At 35.9% G+C, this 20,677-nt stretch overlaps 1 protein-coding gene across 2 annotated transcripts; it reads right to left on the reverse strand.

The window, feature by feature from the left end:
* Positions 1-4,003: 4,003 nt before the first annotated feature.
* Positions 4,004-18,993, reverse strand: LOC110100340 (BRCA1-associated protein-like). Of its 2 annotated transcripts, XM_020827791.2 has the most exons (12): positions 18,664-18,990; positions 18,467-18,582; positions 18,282-18,390; positions 18,082-18,196; positions 17,196-17,293; positions 14,811-14,917; positions 14,427-14,676; positions 14,267-14,320; positions 13,971-14,114; positions 13,792-13,856; positions 4,409-4,463; positions 4,004-4,331 (listed from the first exon to the last, which is right to left on the reverse strand). In XM_020827791.2, exons 1-12 carry the CDS (start codon positions 18,937-18,939, stop codon positions 4,173-4,175), a joined length of 1,548 nt encoding a protein of 515 aa, XP_020683450.1. In that variant the 5' UTR covers positions 18,940-18,990; the 3' UTR covers positions 4,004-4,172. The 2 variants fall into 2 exon arrangements, with proteins under 2 accessions (XP_020683450.1, XP_028551835.1); XM_028696002.1 differs by lacking the exon at positions 13,792-13,856 and having other exon boundaries at positions 4,190-4,331; positions 18,664-18,993.
* Between the last annotated feature and the right edge of the window lie 1,684 nt (positions 18,994-20,677).

The raw sequence follows: 20,677 nt of genomic DNA on the forward strand, positions 1-20,677 counted from the left end.
TGGCAAAGAATGGACCACGTTGCGCTCAGGGTGACGTGTTTGACCGGTGCTCGAAACCAATCAGATAATTTAGTCCCCAACAGGTAATGGGCCGTCCGATGTGTTGTTGTTCGTCTAATCGTGCATCAATCACAATCAGACGGTCAAGATTGCACAAAAATAGCCAGCTAAAAATGAATTGAGATTTCAAATATCCATAACTTTTAAAATACTTAATCAAATTCTACAAAATTTGAAACATAAGCTTTTGACAGTTTAATCTTCTAATGCCTGGAGTTTGGAAACTCCTTGCATTGTAAATTTTGAGAAGTTTCAAATGAGATTTTAAAATAAAAGTTGAGATTTCTCAGATGGATTTTTTTTATCTTGGTCTCTTTTTGCTCCTAAGAATATCTATCCTCTTCAACTTTGCTAAAGAGTCCAAAACTTGGTTGTGGCTGGATCAAAAGTTGTCTTCCAAACACCACTTTCTCTCTCTATCTCCCTCTCTCTTAACTAATAATGGATTTGAGAGCCGTAGAAATGTGGAGAAATAGTTGGAGAGGGTAGGAGACTCCTCGAGAAGCTAAGGGAAGAGATTTTCTGCTGTAGGCTACTTGGAGCAAAAGTTTTTTTTTTTTTAGAATGAGAGTTTTTTAGAGGGTTTAGGATATTTTGAGGGCGAATGGAGGGCCAAGATGGGTTTGAGTGGTTGCTTGGATGGCTGCCACTTGTCCAAAGTGGTTGGGAGCCAGAGGGAAGCTTACATGATTGAGAGAGGGTTGTTTGGGTTCATGTGAAGGAGGGGACCACACTTCATCCCTCATTTGGTTAGACCATTACTTAGGCATGGGTTAAGGGGGCAGCTTAGGAACATTTTGGGTTGGAATTGAGTAGGTTCTTTTTTTTTGAGAAGATGCAAAGAGCAATATTATTGAATAAGAAATAAAAAGAGCTAAACAAAGTTAAGATTATCACATTCCTCTTTCAACAATTTGAAGAACATGAGAGGAACGCAATTGATAATCAAGTTATTCCAAGTATAATCACCCAACCTAACATGGTTAGCACAAGAATCCGCTAACTTATTACAACCTCTCTTCACAAATTGAAAAATGACTCCATTGAAATTCCTAAGAAAGAAAAAATCAAGTAATTCAGATTGGTTACTTACAGCTGGTCCCATTTTAAAAATGCCTTGGATGTGCTTCATAACATTGTAGTTATCCCCTTCTATAATGATACCTTTAGCTTCATACATCCATTTTTGAGTAAACTTCTTTACAACTATCAAAGCATCCAATTCAAGAGCTGAGATATTCCAGTGAACTCTTTTGAAACCAAAGGCAAATAAAAATCTACCTTTGTTATATCTAATTACTCCACCAATTCCTGCAGAATAATTGAGAAGCATCCACATTTAATTTGATCCACTCGGTTGGAGGGGGTTTTCAAATATTTTGAAATAGCAATTGCTGATAAGAAACCCAGTTGACCGAAATTAGATCTTGGCTGAAGGATAAAGATGCGAAGCTGACTGCATTTGCTGCAATAGATGAAATGTTGTCTTCAGCCGACCCATGCACCCGTTTGTTTCTGCTCTTCCAGGAGAAAAATACCGCAGAATAGTATACATTGGCTATAAAAGGAATTGAGTAGGTTAAGCAGAAAAATCTAGAGGGAAATGGGATGGATGAGGTGGCTTGGTTATTTTGATCTATTTCTACTCATTTTGACTTATTTTGACTTGTTGATTGAGTTGACCAATCAACATCTGATGAGGTGGATTTCAAAGGAGTGTAGCTTTGATGTTAGAAATCAGTAGCCAAGTGTTTGAAATCATAATGTGAGTATTTGGGTGAATAACCAAGTGTAAGTGAGGGGTTTGACCATGCATGGGAATGTTTAGGAGGGTATTAGACATGCTTGAAATATTCAATTGAATGATTTTAAGTGGGCAATTTGGTTTTAGTCGCTTGAAGCATTGAATTTGATTTTGGTTTGGTATATGGTTGATCTGGTTAGCCATGATTAAATTGGTTAACCAGGACACCAAAAGTTGGGGTTGGGCCAAACAAAGTCAAAATGATATTTGGACCAAATGGAGGTAGTCCCATATAATGGTGAAATCTCGTTATATGAAATGCATGTTTGGGCCCTTAATAGGCATTTTGGTTAACCATAGTTGACTTTATCAACCTGATAAAATCAAAACTTGGGTTTGGATCCAATGCACTCGTAATGATGTCCAAAATGCATTAGAAAAGATTGTATGGCTTAATAACTATGTAATGTTAAAATTACATGCTTTTGAATTAAAGCAGTAATATTTACATAAGCTTTTAGCAATTTAAACAAGTATTAAAATAATAGAGAGATGATTAAAGCTTAGGCCAAATTAGATGTAATCATTAAAATCATGAATAATAAATCATAAACAAGATTAGCATAGCATAAGGAATTTTCAAAGAAAATTCATAAATTAATAATAAGATTGAGCACTACTTTGATCCTACTCACTTGCACTCTTGATATGGGCTAGACGGAGATAGGTTGCACAACCCTATGACGCAATAAATTAACGAGGAAACATATAAAAACAATAAATTTGGAGAAAAATTTCACCTTGATCAAAATTTAGAAACAATCTGCCATTGGACGAAAGAGAATTGTTAATCGATAACAGTGGTGAGGGTGAACACGATCCTCTCAACGTATTCTTCTACGGTTTGATCTATCTCCAAGTTGACATCAAAGAATGGAGAATTAAGAATGCTGATTTATCATTGATCATCATACACAAATCTGTGATCAAGTTTTGGATTTGTCATACATGGGTAGAGAAGTTTAGTAAAGTATTAGAGAGGAAGTGGTGTTGCTACTTCTCTCCTTTCTTCCTTAGGTGACGTATCAAGTTAAGAACAACGATGGAGAGAGGAGTTGGGTGGTCGACCAAGGCTAAGATGGGAGGTTCTTGTCATAAAATCTGAAGTTGATTTTCATATTTGAGTAGGAGGGGATTATGATTTTCAATTTTGAATTTCAAGTAAGCGGAGGTAAAGGAAAAACACTCCTTAATAAGAGAATTGATTGAGGCTCCAAGGAAGGAATTTAATGTGAGTGAGATAGGGGAAAGGAAGGAGAGACTGGTGGCATTATTAGGTAGGGTGAGGTTTAGGGGAAGAGAATTATGGCTTGCCTTATCAAGAATCTCAAATTATGAATAATTGATTTAAATTAAATTCAATTTAAAATTTAATTAGATTTGATTTAAGTAACTTTCCTAAAACAAGTCATCATATTTTAGAAAATAATTTGAAATTCAAAATTGATTGGAAATTGAAATCAATAACTTTCATAATATAAGATGTGTAATAAATGAAAAGTATTAAATAGGGATTTGAATTTTTTGGATGCAAGGGGAAGGGAATGAGGCGGACGGCTAGGGTTAGGTTAGGGTTGGGGCCGGTGGTTTAGAGGAAGGGAGCCTTGAAGACGATGGTTTGAAGAGGAGGGGATGGGCCTTATGGCCAGCGACTTGGAGGTGGGAGATGGGAGGCTGGCCGGGTTATGGTGGTGGTGGGGTTCAACCAAGAGAGGAAGGAAGGGAAATATGATGGCGATTTGTGTTCGTGTGTTTGTGTGTGTGTGTGGGGTGGGGGGGGGGGACCACGAACTCAGACGCTTCCTGCAATTGGTGGGTATTGATATGCGCTCACCTAGGGACTGCAATCTCTCCAAGAACTCTCAAGCTCTACAAAAACACACAAGTGCAAAAATTTCTTGTAATAATCATCATTAAACATCATAAGCATAGGAGGCTATAAATAGTCACCAAAAATAATAACATAACAAAAGACAATAGTGCCCCCTAGGGTCACAAACACACCTATTCCCTCAAGCGAGGGTAAAATCGGAAAATAAACAATAATAAATGAAATAAAATAAATAACTCAAAAATAAAGCGGAGTAATCGTGGCCGTCGATCGTCCGTCCTATCTCTGATAAACTCTCCACGGTCGGATGTCTTCATCAAGCTTAGAGCCAAAGTTTATACTATATGCGAACAATTGAATATAAAATATCATTATTCACAGAGGAGTCCATGGTAAACATACCTGTGGTCTTAAAAACCTTCAATAGAAAATCTAAAACCATTAACGTTAAAAAAACTCTGAACTTCTATATCAAAACTAACTTCTCTTTTTGGTAATCCTTGCAGATCTTTTGGATCGGGGGGACAAAGTTAGAGGTGATGGAACCGGTAACAATGTCCCCCCACGGATATCATCAACAGCTCCTTTGATATCAAGTGCTTTCTGAGCCTCAATGAAAACGGTGAAATCTCTTATCTGTAATGATAACAAGCATAAAAGTATTCAAATTCTACTAAAAGTTAATATCTACAGACTATAGATGATTTGATTACCTCTTCTTCTAGTTCATGGATCCTTTGATCCTTCAATCTTAGTGTTTCTCTCTCCCTGTAATGAGAAAAAGTAGGTAATCTTTAGTTATCACGCATGAAATATGAGCAATACATTATAAAATGAATGATTAGTAAAGGAAAATTTAAAGAAACTTCAGTTAATAGATCACCAGAAAACAACCAAAAGGAAAGGCATTCTTCAATCTTCATTTTTTTTTTTTCCACGTCTCCTCTTTCTCAAGGCATTTTTTGCTTGAGCTTTAATTCAAGTAGGATTAAGCAATTCTTGCAAATACAAATTTAGTAAACTTGGAGTTACTAAATTCTAACAAATAATTATTATGATAAATGTTAAATGAAATCCTGATATTTTAAGTATTTAGGATCAAAATTAAAGAGAAGAATAGTGAGAAGAGGTGTAAATTTTTTAAATCCTGCTTCTCCAAAGATTACTAAATCTGAGATGCCTAAAACCGGAGAAAAATGAAATTCAAAAAGATAGTAGGATACATGCGACTCAAAAAACAACAACAACAACAACAACATCAAGCCTTTATCCCACTACGTGGGGTCAGCTACATGAATCCTTTTTTCTCTATTGTGTCCTAATAAAAGTCAAATTCTCGTCTAAATCTAATAAAAAAAGGTCATTCCTAATATTTTCTAACCAAGTCTTTTTAGGTCTACCCCTACCTTTCTTAACATAAGTCAAATCTAATATCTCTACTATCCTAACCGGGTCCTCGGAAGGCCGCTGTTTTATGCTTTTTTTGTCAAAACTTAAACCTGATTTAAATTTCAGTCTCACCTTCTTTTATGCTCTTAAAAATAAAAGTAAAAGAAATGCAGATAAGAAGAAATATGAAAATGAATTCACTTCATTACACCAGTTGAGCTACAACATAACCTTTTTTATATACAATGTTCAATTATAGTAAAAATGAAAGAATGATTAAGTTGTGCATGTATGGTTCTGATTCTATAGCAGGAAAAGTGGATGGTACTGATGAGATAATGCCGAAATAAGGAGCATGCTTTGGTATTCAATAATGGAGGATATTTCTGTTTTTACCACCACTCAGATTGAGGACTCCTACGATTATCAATTGTTACGAAGTCAGTTATAGCGGGTGTAAGGGAGTGACTATACAAAAACGTCAGCAAGATACTCTTGGGTTGCAATGTCGTGAATGATAATGTCTCAAGAGCTAACACAATAATGAATGAACTGTTTTGTTCTTGCATAAAACAAGGGGTTATTGCCCACGTCAATTGATGAAAGATTATCACAATATAAAATGTGAGAAATGAAGATGGAATAGTAAATTTAGTTAAGAGCCAACATATTCAGATTATGTCAGTGGTTGTAGTTAAAAGAGTCCTATACTCAACTTTTATTGAAGTATACGCCAAATAGATTTCTTTTCAACTACGCAAAAGATTGGCATAGATCCAAGAAGAATGTAGTACCCTGCGGTAGATTGATAATCAGACTGGTCTCCCACCCAATCAGAGTCAGAATAAGCTTGCAGTCAAAGAGTGCTATGGTGATTAAGCCATAATCTATGGTGATTAATCATTTGCGCTGTTCAAAATGCTGATAAAATGGTAGATAGCATACAAATGGTTTCAGCGTAAACAAAAGATCAGCAGGTCTTTTGATGAGAAAATTTCGTAATGAGCTAGCTAAGCAACAATATAGAGTAGGAATAATCTGTGTTGGATGTTCCTGCTGAAAACTGTTTGGAGCTAGTTGGATTTCATAGTGGCTTGCAATCAATCATGTCAGCCCGCTGGAGAATGTCAACGGCATATTTAGATTGATTCAAGCGAAAATCATAGAATGTGGCGGTAGCTTGCATGCCTAAGAAGTTGAAGACAAAGCCTAAGTCTCGCATATTAAACAGATGGCTAAATGTAGTGAACAGTTGGGAGAACTCCTTGATGTCATTCTGTTAATAAAATGTCACCTTGTTTATAGAGGAGGAGAAAGAGATCAATATGGCTGAACTCGAGTTGCTGTAGAAATTCAGGTGAAGTGGCAAACTACTGGCAAGGTAACAGCTTAAGCCCATATATTTCTTTATGCAAAAGGCAAACATGCTGGGGCTTAAGCGGATAAATGAAACCTTTTGGTTGCCACATAAACTGTTTCTTGCAGCTAGGCGCCAGCTATGTAGAAAAGCATATTGGAAATATCTAGTTGCATAATTGTCCGATTATGATGTAAAGCCACAGTTATAAGAACTCGAATAGCTGGTAGTTTTTCAATTCCTTAATCTTATTGGTAGCCTTGTGCTACCAAACGAGCCCTATGAAGAGCAATATTAGCATTTAAATTATATTTTATTTTAAATCTTCATTTGATTCCAAGAATGGTTTGGTTTAGCAGAGCCAGAACCAAAATCCAATTACCTTGAGACTACAAGGCCTGAAACTACTTTGACAAAGCAGGCCATCAATTCATCTAGGAACCACATGTATAACATTGGATCTGTTTGAGGTGAAATGAAATGATATAGATTGAGAAAATGTTTGGGTTTCAGATGACTCGTTCTCAATCTTGTTTGCACAGGATGATTGGAAATTTTGGAGCAGGAATTGAGTTGGGTGAGTAGGCCGCAGTGAAGCAGAAAATTGGTTTGTAGAGGGGTAGAAGGTGATGCCTGATAATGGGGACCATTCAGTAGAGGAATGTGGGTTGGAGAGGAATTTGTGTTGTGGTTGATTAAAGTTGTAGCAGATTGTGGCAGAAGAAATTGTAAGTGATTGAGTTACAGTTTGGGAAAGACTGAAAACAAAAACTAATGTGAGTGGAGGTCAAGAATTAAGTGGTGTAGATACAAAACAACAGAGGAAACATTTTGACTTGGAAATTGCATCAGAGACGACATGTATGGAGAGTAATAGTTATACCAGTGGAATGATTGCAATATTTATAGCCTTTTTAAAAGGGAGCATACCCCATAAAAATACGTGGAGCTGATTGGGGTGCAAGCTTTTTTAATGTGTAAGGTTGGAGTCAGGTTCAGGGGAAACATAAACAAACAAATTATTGAAGGAAAGTTTAGTCCAACGACTTGTTATGCAGAAGCTGATAGGGAGAGATGTTGCCTATATTTGAGGATGGCAAGCGATTAAGATAAAACCATGGTTAGCAAGATAGTAACCCAAAGCTTGTGGGGCACATAGGCATCAAAGAGGAGTGTTCATATAGTTTTCACAATGTGGTGATGCTTATGTGCGGCCTCCTACTTTGTCGGGAGGTGCAAGGATAAGTGTATTTGTGAACCAGTACAAATTGAGTTAAAAAAGTTTGAAAACATGTGCTGCAACACTCACAGACACCATCAGTTCTCAAAATTATTATATAATGACTGAATTAGCATTTAGCAAATTTTTTTTACGTTTAGAAAACAGGAATTAGCTTCTGATTTAAAACACATTGAAAAAATCCAATAATAAAAAAGTCAATTATCAGCAAATGAGATATGATATTTGAAACCCTAATTGGAAATTAGGGAAGATGGAGCAATAAACTTGAGTGTATGACTTCTAAAGAAAAAGAATTACAAATTAGAGATACACTAAATGGTAAAAAATGACTCATTTCTACCTTGCAAAAGCATAATAAAAAGAAAATTATAGAAGAGCTAGATAAAATTGAAACTGCTTGAGATAAAGTTAGATGACCTGACCGGCAATGCCAAGAGATAAACAATGGAAGATTTTGGGGTAGAGCAATTATATTTGAGAGTGGAGATGGCTTGGGAGACAATCAAACAATCGAAATGAAAAGAGGCCTTTATCATTAGGTCTATGGAGAAGAGTATAATTGGTCATCAATTCCTTAATGGTATAATCGGAAGCATCAAAATGATGAAATAATTTTTGGTAGAGGCAAGACAATGAACATAAATTGAGTCATGTTAAAGTTAAGGAACAACAAATAAATAAGGTAAATGAAGCTTACGGGAGTAGGGTAAGAAGCATTGATTGTTCTTTGCAATTTGCATAGTTTGACCACTGTCAACAGTGACATGATTAACTCCATTGTATGAGTTAAATTTGAGATTTGACTTGCATTGGTGACTGATGACCTGTAATACTGAAAAAAAAAAAAAAAAAAACCCCATACCTGCTCAGACATCCACACTACTTCGCACGTCGAAGGCACGTCCCCGACGCTCCTCCCACGTGGCACGACCTCGCATCGTTAAAAGCCTGAAGAAACGAAGCCTAGGGCCTCTCATGGATCTTTTCCTTCCCCTTCAATCACTCCTTCGGCTCTTCCATTGCTGTTCGACTCTGCCCCTTTGACGACATTCCTTCCTGTCAGAACGGAAGTTACGACACTTCGATCGGAAGCAAGGATCGGAGCTCACTTGCTGTGAATGAGGTTGCACGCGTCGCTCCCTCGACTCCTTCGCGGCTGCTCGACTTCGCACCTTCGACGACTTTTCCTTCCTGACGGTGAGAGGTTGCAACACTTTGATCGGAGGTAACAACAAGAGCTCGCTGGCTATGAAGTAACTTTCTCCCTATCACGTGCTCCTTCGGCCCTTCACTGTTGTTTGAATTCACCCCTTTGACGACATTCCCTTGTCGTCAGATCGGAAGCAAAGCGGGAACTTGCTAGCCGTTAAGGTAACTTTCCCCTTTCACGCGCTTCTTCGGCCTAATCCCGTAAACTACTCCTCCCTTGCCTCAATCCACGAGCCGACACAGTCGCCAACGACTCCTACCCAGGTATAAAGTTTCAAATCCTGCCCTCGACGTGCTTGACATGTTGGTGGACCCCTATATGCGCTCTTGTAGCACGGTGAGGGGAATCCGGTTTGACAGGTGCGACGAGGCGGGTAGGCCTTATACACGCTCTTGTAGCGTGGTGGGAACGACCTCAAGTACCACGAGACCTCTTGCCTCGAACTCGACATTAGCACCGCCAACACTGCTATGCAAGGTATAATGTTCCAAATCCCATTTTAGATATTTGCGATGGATCGGAGAACCACCTATACGCGCTCTCGTAGCACCTTAGGAGGGAGCCCAGTGCGACGCATATGGAGAGATGGGTAAGCCCTATACACGCTCTTGTAGCGTGGTGGGGAAAGCCACTGGTGTTCTCGTACGGGTATTGTTGAAGGCCCCATACACGCTCTTGTAGCGTGGTGGGATGAAAAGATATACGGCCTTGGTGTCTATGGACACCTACGCCCAGCTCCCCTACATTTCTCCCAAATGGGGGATATGCCGGGATGCTGCCTTAATTTTCATTGAAAGTGCACAAAGCTTGAACAATAAGAAGACCTCACTTGAGCAACAATATAGAGAACCCGTACTTGAACATGAATGAGTAGAACTTGAACAAAATGTGCAGAAGACTTGTACGAACAACAACATAACTTAAACTAAACTACAAGAAATGGAATCCCAAATCCTAAAATGGACAATCAAAATCAAAATGTAAATGTCGAATAACAACTTAATGCATTCAAACAAATACAAGCAAACAAGCAGGTAACTCGTGAAGAACAGGACCTCGATGCATACAAGCAATGAACAATAATCAATTCACAGCATCTGAAAAATCGCAAGCAAGCATCAATCATCAAGACCTATGAATACATAAGATAATGTGCATAATGAATAATGCTGATGAATGCAACGGACTTCAAGAACAGTCCCTATGAGGTCAAAAGAATTGTACTTGCAAGTAATAGCAATCAACAACATAATAGATGAGTATCTCCCACCTCCATTAATGAGGGCCAAGATATGAATGCAACAATGCTTTCAATGCATATGAATAATGATATTCAACCAAGTCCAAATAATACCAATCCACTATAAAGAGTATAAATGTATTCTATATGCAAAAATGAAGAACTCGAGACACAAGCATCAGTTTGCCTATAGATTGAGATGGCAACACTAGCTATTGATAGTGAAAGACACGTCCTTGCAAACAAGTAAACTAACGACCACCTGAGATTAATGAAAGGTGGATATGATGCAGGAACATTAGCTCTTCTACGAACATTTCCAAGAGATTATACTGAATATGAACGGCCCTGTAAATAAACAAGATCCATTTGTGGATAACAACAATGGGTACATTGTGGAAGACCCCTGTAGACACAAAAGTATACAAGAGCATATGACAAATACAAGTACCTACTCAGATAGAATTCTCCCATGAGAAGGACATCTCCTATAAGAATGGAGGAGATGTTTGAGCAAATTCGAACTAAACTTCCTAGTGTTCCAAAATTTCTTCTTGGTTCTATATTTGAGAAGAAAACAGTTATGACATCCACAAACACTAGAAATGACAAGTGCACCTAGATACCTCTATTCATTTTGAAGGCCAACTATGTGGTTACGAATGTTACATCTTATAAAGGTCTACTACACTGTAGATCCTTAAAGTTCTTTTCAATGCATCAGTCACTGGTTTCAAGAAAGACCTCCCGCTGAATGAGGAAAGGGAGTTTACATCAGAACAAAGAGGTATCTCGTGGCAATCAGTTGACAATGCAACGATCCGCCTGTAAGCAAAAGCGGAGAATAAGTAATGAAAGACCACGGGCCGCTTGAGTACGACACCACACCACCGGATCTACAACCCGTATACAAGCAGACAGAAGGCGTACAAGCTTCCAAATAGAATGCTGGATTCAAATGGTGGTCACCACACAACTAAGCAGTGTTAAATATCTCAAAGTGCCCTCGCACATGCACCATAATTTGTATTCAAAAGGGATAAATGCAATCACAAGACTTGCATGAGCCCTGACGAGCGTGTTATTGGAACACATGTGACATCTAGGGATACTGAACAGGTCTATAAATGAAAGTAGTTAGAGCCCGATCATTCTATATAGATGGATAGGAGTCGACACGGCTCGAATTGTCAAACAGATATACGGTCAGGGTGTTGGCCAGAATATCTATTTTATACGTTCGTATAAGGCCTTCAAGGCCTCCAACAAAGAAAATTCATTCACAAACATAAATCCTATGAAACTCGATTCTCTGTCGACAGCCCGAAAGAGTCGACAAAGTTTAGTAAGTGAATGATCCTATATACCCCGATGATGTTCGCGTTAAATGTAGATCTTAACCGAAGGGGTTAATTCTAAATGTTCACAATGCCATCCCAAATACCCAAAAATTCAAGTGTTGTAGTCTTCCTTGTTTGCTGACCAAAATACATTGGGTTGTTTTTCCTCTTGTTTTGGACAAATAAAATTGAAGTCTTCGTTCTCTTTCTAGTCGAATGGAGAGGAGCTCTTCTTGTTTGGATTGATGGAGAGATGGCAAGGGAGGGTTATTTTCGTGTGAGAGAGGCACAAATGAAGAGTGTGTGGCAGACCCTATAGCTCTTTCCCGACCAACCCTCTTTTCCCCTTTTGAAAACCTATAAATGAAGCATAAGATATAATGATAAAATACCCATTTCATGTCCTTGATCCAAGGGTGGGCTGAAATCAAATCACATGGATGCTCTTAAAAAGCTTTAAAAATCTGTTATTTTCTTGGATAAATTTCAGCCATTGGATTTAAAATTAGATGGCTAGGATGAAGGTTATTGTTAAGAAAGAAAAGATAACTTTTTTCATCGTGTGGCTACCAAATTAATCCTAAAGTTTTCATGGAGAAGAATAAACATCAAGCTCTTGTTAATTTGAAATTGAAGGTCGAGATCTAATTAAATTAAGAGCTAAAATTATTTGAACTTAAATTTAGATTTGAGTAAAGTTTGTAATGTAATTATTTATATTTACATATATATTGTTTTAATTTATGAATTATATGTATTAAAATTTCATATTTTGATTTGTTAAATGAAATTTATTTTTTTAGATTCTTATACTACTTTAAATTTATTTTAATTATTAAATTTATTAAGAAAAAGTACCTAATGTTCTCTTTCCTCGACATGCATCAATCGATGTTTGATTTGAGTACAAATAGATTCATTTGATTCCTCTCAACGAGCCAAACACAAAAGTACAATCCATTTTACAAAATAAGGTCTCAATAAAAAAAAATTATGTATGGAATGAACATGTGTATAAGGGGTAACTCGACCTACAAAGTATGCGAATGATCGATACAAATATGAGGTCAACAATCTAGGTTTGTTAAGGTTGCGCAATGCTAACCCTTTGAGCTTTTAAGAACTTCAGGTACTAAACTTTATGTGGAGTCACAAAGGAGATCCATTAAATATTGCCACATGATTACATAAATAGGAGAATTATTAAGATATGTGACTTAATAATTTTACCATGACAAGCACATAATTTAAAATATATGGTTTTAGAGTTAATACAAATTATCCCTTTTCCATATGAAAAAGCCCTAAAAGTTTGTTATTAAAGTAGTATTATGAATAACTATAAGTCAAAATGTAAACACATTTATAATTGATTTTTAAAATTTAAGTCTTTAAACTCTTATAAATTGGAAAGCAATGAGTAGTATGTGCACTTTTGATCTTAATGGATTCACTTTAATCTCTAAAAAATGTTCTTAATAGTTCCCCCAAAACTGCTAAATTCATGTGACATCTAGACTTGTTGAAGTTGATTGGGATTTTAAAAATTACAGTGCGACAATGGAAAGAGAATTATTATTAGTATGAGAGAAAAAAATAAAAGAAATAAAAAGAGAGAAAAAAAGGGAGACTCTGACTGACTAATTTTATAATGACCTTATAAGAGAACTATTTTAAAGCAAATCAAGTATAATAGCTCCACAAGTGCACATATTACTCATTACTTTTGACTTGAGAGTTATGACACTTTGCTTTTGGGTGAGGTAGGCGTATTTGAGTTTAGGGAAGTGCATTATTTTGTGCCTCATTTTATTTATACACTTACGCAACTTCTTTATAGTGAGTTGGATCATATATCCTCTTCCGTGAACACAAATTATTAATTTAGCCAAACTATGTAAATCTAGGTATTTTTATGGTGCTTGATCTTTCTTATTCCTTTGAGCAATCATTGTATTTGCTCATTGTAGTGCTTCCACACAAAAGAGCTAGGTTCTTGGTAACAAATACAAGGTTTGCAATCCTGCAGGAAGCTACAATGGTGCTTGCAGATTGCATAGATAGTTTTGAAATAGACCAAATTTAAGAGGTGAGAGAAGGTGGGAGGGGGCTAAATCTTACATTCATGGGCCAGGTTTGCTAATTAAATTCATGAATATACCATTTTGCATGAAATAACTTTTGTATCAATGAATCTGGAATAGAGAACATTGTGAAATTTTTTTTTAACAAATTAAGCCATATAAATACATACGCATGTGTGCATGTGTTTATACACACAGACACACACATCAATGGTTACAAAGAAATGGGATACCTTCGTTCAATTTCTATGATCTTCTCACGCCAATGATTCTGACTTTTCATGAGATTTTCATTAATCTGAGAGTATAGATATATAAAAGCAAGCAATAAACAATTATAAGTTGGAGCGAATAATTCATCAGAAGTACATAATCAATTTCATGACTAAGAAAGAATAGTAGGGAACAATACCTCAGCAAAATTCTTCTTTTCTTTAAAAACTTTTTCAATTTCAAGTTGTATGTCCTGCATCTTTAAACCCACAGCTCTGTCCACATCTTCAGAAATGTTTCTCTCCCTTTTCTTTTTTGCATCTTCAAGTACAGTTTCGTAATACTGTCAGTCAATCAAGGAAGATGCATTCTCATTAGTTTTAAAATGATTATGTAGTTCAATTTTTGCAATAGTTTCTAATCTAACAAATAAAAATATGTGACCACAAGTTGTAGGAAATAAAGCAAGATCATAGAGCAATTATAAGTGAGTACCACTCTTTGATTTTCAAGTTGACTGGCAAGTAAGCGATTGTATTCGTCCATGATCTATAAAGAAAAATAAACATCATGCGTAAAAATTATTCAAGTAGAGTAATGCAACTATGATCAACAAAGTAAATATCCATTCTAAAGTTAAGAAGTTAACACTTACAACTTCAACTTTGCTGCTTAACAAAGCTGCACTAATTTCAGAGTCCTCAATAAAAGCACAACTTTCACAATGGTTCCCATTAGATCTACAGTTGGATTTCATCTTAAAAAACTCATCATCACATCTTGATTGATTAATTCTATGAACATAGTTATCTCCAGCATAATCCCAAACCCTTTGTGTTTCCAAATCAAGAGAAAAGCAGTGTTGAGTATCTTTCCAATGTCTAAATGCATGACCTTCTTTATACCTATAGACAATGATCCCATATATATATATATATATATATAAATATAGGCGAAATTAGTCAATGATGCTAATAAAGCAGGGGCATACTTCAATACATAGAATTCATTCTGATTGATTGAAAAGTAACGTGCTAACCTTCCGCATCCAACAAAACCACATATGACGCATATCCAGAGATTTTCTGATGTCTCGCACAGCAAGCAAACAGGTTTTGCAGAATGTTCTTGACAAAATTGGCATACCTAAAATAAAAAAATACCTATACAGCAATCACGCCATCATATCCCTGTTTCATTTACACGTTTGATAGTAAAGCTTGCACTTGACAATAACTTGATAAAGTAAACGAAACAGCTTACAAATTTCATATTTAACCTTTACTGACAGCCAACTATAAGACTTGGGCATGAGGGTGGCGGTGGGAAGGTTAGTGAGGGGAAAAACCATAAAGAAATGCTAGAGTAGCATGCCTTGATTCAGGAGATGTTATGATCCTTCTGGTAATTTAAATTTTATCTCAATCTTTACTAGGAAATTATGCTACAAAGTATAAATCATGTTTATTAACATAGGATTTTGTTTTAAAAGAAAGTGTAATATTCCATATCATTCCTTGATTAGTAAGATATTATCAAGTATGATAACAAGGATATCCTTACGATATTATCATATTACTATATTATCCAAATGTCTTTCCTAACTAGCAAGCATAGTTCCTTTTATAATATTGCTAGTTAGTTTTCACTTTCATGAACCAAAAGCTATTGTGATAGCATTTACTACAGGGAAAATATAGAATAATTTTAATTAACATTTCAAGCTCTCTGGCTCTCACTAAACTAGCATGGACTTCGTCAACTTTCCTTTTCTCCTGCCCATGAGAAGCAAAAAACTTCCTCTCTCCAAGCCAAGCAACAAAATTTTCTCAATTGACGCAACCATAAGAGGTAGTCTCCATCTCCTGTAAATCAATGTGGCATAAGCCTCTCACCCTCTCTAATCCATTAGCATCAACTTGACACCAATTGAGAATCTGGGATTCAATTATTAGAGATCTGATATTTTTGGATTGCTAGAAACTCAACCAACCACAAGCCACCCAAATCATCTTATCATCATCAATTCTATAGCGATTTCTATGAGGCTTGGTTTGGTTGGGCGTTTCATAGGCGTTCTCCGTTTTACAACGGGAAAATAAAAAAATTGTAATCGTTTGGTGAAACTGCTTCTCGCAAAGACTTTGTCAATAACATCGTTTTGAGACGAAACGTCACTGCTCTTCTGCAACTCCTTTCCATGTGCGTTCTCAGTTTTACACTTGCGACAAGTCTACTTTACCTTGCAGTTGCTCGTCTTCTTCGTCAGGACGCTTTTCGATTGTTCGTCCCATGCTCCGATCGAGGCCACCTAGATGATGCCGATCTCGATTTGCAGCAGGATTTTGATGAAAATTAACAGGATGTGGATTCATATATTTGATTTGAAGAGGATTTGTGTGTTCCTTCTAATTGCGATGAACATGAGTGGTCCGATTTTCCAGCCAACAAAGCAACTACGGCTGCATCTATAATTAGCAATGCAAATGGAATAGTAAGACATTGACATGGAAAGAAACAACGTCCAATTGGACGATTGGGAGCAAGAAGCCCTGTTCGACCAGGTTAGTGTTGTATTCAGAAAATTCTCTTGTGTAACGTCAATCCATATTTCATTTTTGCAGTTGAGAATGGAATGAATGTGAAAATGATTGTAAATGAGCCGTATGAAGCTTCTAGCAAGTGTGTACCTCCTAGAAGAATAGCCGTTAATGACACATTTTCTATAGAGGAGTGCACATCAGATGTTCGAACATATGCTCCATTGGCAACTGATGCAGAATTTTAGCAAAACTAGCATCCCGCAACCACCTCAGGACCGTCAAAATTTAAGATAATAAAACATAGTTTATTTAAATTTTATGTATATTTTCATTTATGTAAGTAGTAAAAAAAATTGTAAATTTGTGTTTAATATATGGGTAGTTTCGTAATTTATGATGAAAAAGCTGAAATTGTTAATTGTACCAAACACTACTTATCTATTTTAAAGTTTGAATAAACACATAAAAAGCAATTTAACCAAACAATATTATGTAATAACTCCATTGTATAAAACATTATTTCTAAAACTCCATTCTCTCTACAACCGCTTTAAAACAAGCTTTTTCTAGAACATCGACCAACCAAACGAGGCCTGACTTTATCAATTAGGAATCACATTTGGTATCCCCAAAAAATCAACAACAATCACTTCATGAGCAATAGCATTTACAAAATATATCATTGACTAATTATCTTGAATATACAAAACTGGTTAAAAATAAACTATAACAAAAACTAAAGAATACAAATAGAACATCAAAGGATAATTCTTTAAGAGCATTTGTGGTAAAAATAGTTGGAAATCACATGAATACATGATGACAACGAATAAATAAATAATCAGGTAACTAATAGAGGATATTAGATGAAGTATGCTTACCGAACAGGAAGAGTTGGCCCACTTTAATATGCATGAGCACTGGAAGGAATGATCACAAGTAGTCGATGTGATGCCAGTTATCTCCTGGTCTAACCTTTCTAAATAATTATATATAAGATGAGTACATATGGCAATTAAACTACCAAGAAAGATCAAAAAAGAGTTCAAAGAGATTGTATTATAGGAGAGGATGCCTGTATATTAAGAATTTTAATATGAACCACCAAACCATGATAACAAATATAAATAAATTATCCAGAAAAGGAAAACAGGAAATTGTAGAAACACCATAGTTATATTTTTCCCCTTAAATGCCTCATTTAGTCGTCCAACAAATGTTTTTGAAGGAAAATCATAAGAGCCTCAAATATGGTTTAAGTAATTTCATTAACATTACATGCTATTTTACTACATAAAAAAATGAGGGTGCCTTCTACTAAAACCATCATCGTTGGTTTTGAGATCAAATGAAATATTTTAAGGTTGATATTGGATTAACAACCAATTGTAAAACTTGTGACACAAAAAAATGATGCTATCTACAATTTATATAGTAAATATAGGAAAATATTTAGTTCAAAATATCTTACCAGAATTTAAGATGAATCTCAAACCCATTAAATTTGTTTTAAATGATAAATTTTGATTACATCTCAAAGCAAATCTAATAGCTTTGAGATTTATCCTAATAAAAATTTTAATAAGGATATCATGACCTAATTTTTTTAATAAATATGCCCCTGATTTATCTCTAAGAAAAACCATAATATAAGGCAAAGCAACATAGAAAAACCTTAGAAAGAAATTAAAAAAAAAGGAGAATAGAAAATAAAATGCAAAATATTCCTCTTTGCTTAATAGGAAATTTCACAGAAATAAATTTCACCTATGCAGACAGGACAAGTTGGTAGTTCAGTGGATCCAAGTGGAGGAGTACAGGCAATCTCTGCAGACTCAGTGAACTCCAGAGAAGCTAGAAACAGAATATGGCAAATCTCCCCCTGCATTCACTGTCAAGACTGAAACCCTCACAACCATAAACAACTCATCGGAATAAAATAAACGAACGGGATACTCATTAACTACCTCAACTGAAGAGAATTTCCACCCATTTAGATTGAGATAGAATGCATCAGCACTCTTCTGATCGTCGAAGTTAATCAGAACGCTGTACCGATCCTCCATTCCGTCGTTCCTGAAACAATGTAAGTTTTCATCAATTCCCCCATCCATCCTCCCCAACCCGAAAAGAACAGACCTCGAAATTTTACCTAATGACCTGGATCCCTGCCGAACAGTCGGCATAGGAACCGCAGAAGCGAAGGAAATCCTGTGGCGAGAGATGACCAGGAACGGCAAGGACGAAGAGAAGCATTCCACGACTCGCCTAAAGAAATCAAGAGTAATGGATGAGAATAAGGCAAAAAAAGGAGCATATAGTAAAGAAATGAAGCAGGGAAGGACGAACCGGAAGGAGAGAGTCGGAGATGGATGGAGGAAATGAGGAGGAAGAGGGAAAAGCGGAAGAGGAAGATGAGAGCGGTAGGGGTCTGCGGTAGAGGTGAACGATTCCGTGTAGTACTTGGATTATAGGTTTAGCGTTAGGGCTTAAGCTGCTGCTCGTCGCTGTGGAGTCACTGTGAAAGTTGGATCCTGGCGGCTGCCGGTTGGCGGAGCTTACGCCGGCAAAGCCTTCGTCCTTCTTGGGAGGCGAATCCACCGAGTGTATCAACAGGCAATACATGTTTGCACATTCTACAAATCGCGGTTCACATTGAAATTATAGAATTTATAGGAGAAAATTTACTAATAGTTTGGGGATTATATTGAGACTTCTCTTCAAATTATATATTCTTACTAGAGTTGTAAGGGAGTCGAGCCGACTTGAAATGACTTATTAATGTGCTTACTAATTGAGCTTATTGAGCAATGAGTTTGAATTCAAATATATACTCGGCACATATTTTATGCAAGACGGAGCTTGCTTGAGCTTGGTCTGACTCATCTTGTAAGCTTGTCAATTAAGTTAAAATTTATTAAAATTTAATTTTAAACAAATTTAATTTAATAAAATATACTAAACTCTATTAACTATTTATGTACTCATATTTATGTCGTTCCCTTATGCAATTCCTAATGCGTTTTGCAATTGAATGGAGTGGGGGTTGTGATTCATGGTGGGGATTAGAGGGAAATAATCTTACACCATAAAACCTCCAATCCACCATTTTCTTGTTTGTCGAGTGTCGTTCAATTGTGAGATTGTCGAACTCCTTAGATGCTAAGAAAGTCATATGGACAATGATCATTTCTTTAACATTTCTCTCGATCGTGCCTTGGCTACTCATGGAGAGACGGACAACAATTGTGTCTCACCTGCTAGGGCTCTTTATTTTTTATTTTTTTCTTATCACAAACCCATCATTGAAATTTATCTTTTATGGCTCTTTTTATATTTTTTTAATTTTTTTTTGTTACATTATTATTCATAAAAGATTATCTTATTTGGCATGATCCTCGATGCATATTAGAATTGAAAAACTTTAAAAATTAAATTCATGATCAACCGAATTCCAAGTTTAGCAACTTATCACCGAAGGGAATGCCAATGATAATAAATGTTTTCCAAAGTCTAATTGTTTTATTTCTATACGTTGTTCGTATGAAAATTTCTCATATATCCCTTCATGGTAATTTGATGCTTGTATGGTTAAAAACATATAATGTGTGATGAATTGTCAAATTAATTATTCATCCTATGTATTGTTAGAGCACTTAAGGATATATAGATGTAATCAATCTGAGCTCTATATGATGATGCTTAATAAATCATATCATCACTAATTTTCTATTTTCTAAGAATATCAGACACTATTTGGCATATCATTTTCATATACTTATGAATAATATGTATAAAGCATGTGCACTAACACATAGAGGTTATATTCTAATGTTAAACTTCTCTAATTAGCATGTAATTAAATATACCATAAGTCATGCGATCATAAATTGCTTTAAATACAACTTCACTTAATGATTTTGTGAGTTTTGAAAAAGTACGTGGTGATATGATTTTTCTCAAGTGTCTTTTGTAAGGTTCATATACAAATTAATTTAGAAATTATGATACATTAAATTTTGACACATATTTCTCTTTTTGTATTATTGTGAGGTCCATCGGGAGCTACTTGGATGATAATTCATTGAGTGATCGGCTGCCTTCATTTCTCTCAAATGGAGGTACTATGATTGGTTGCACTGTTGACTTGCTTTGGTGAGATACATTCTAAAACTTTGATCATCCTATGTTTTCTAAATCTTGTGTATGATTAGGATCCCTGAACTTAAGGTCCTTGTAGAAACCCCGCATTTCATTTTCCAAACCTACCGACCTACTAGCAAACACGATTTTATTCGTTAGTGAAAACCCTAAGGTTGCATAGTAATGATTTATTTCTTCACATTATAATTTTTTCCCTTTG

This window comes from Dendrobium catenatum, unplaced genomic scaffold, assembly GCF_001605985.2.
Source record: "Dendrobium catenatum unplaced genomic scaffold, ASM160598v2 fragScaff_scaffold_72, whole genome shotgun sequence".
NCBI lineage: Eukaryota > Viridiplantae > Streptophyta > Magnoliopsida > Asparagales > Orchidaceae > Dendrobium > Dendrobium catenatum.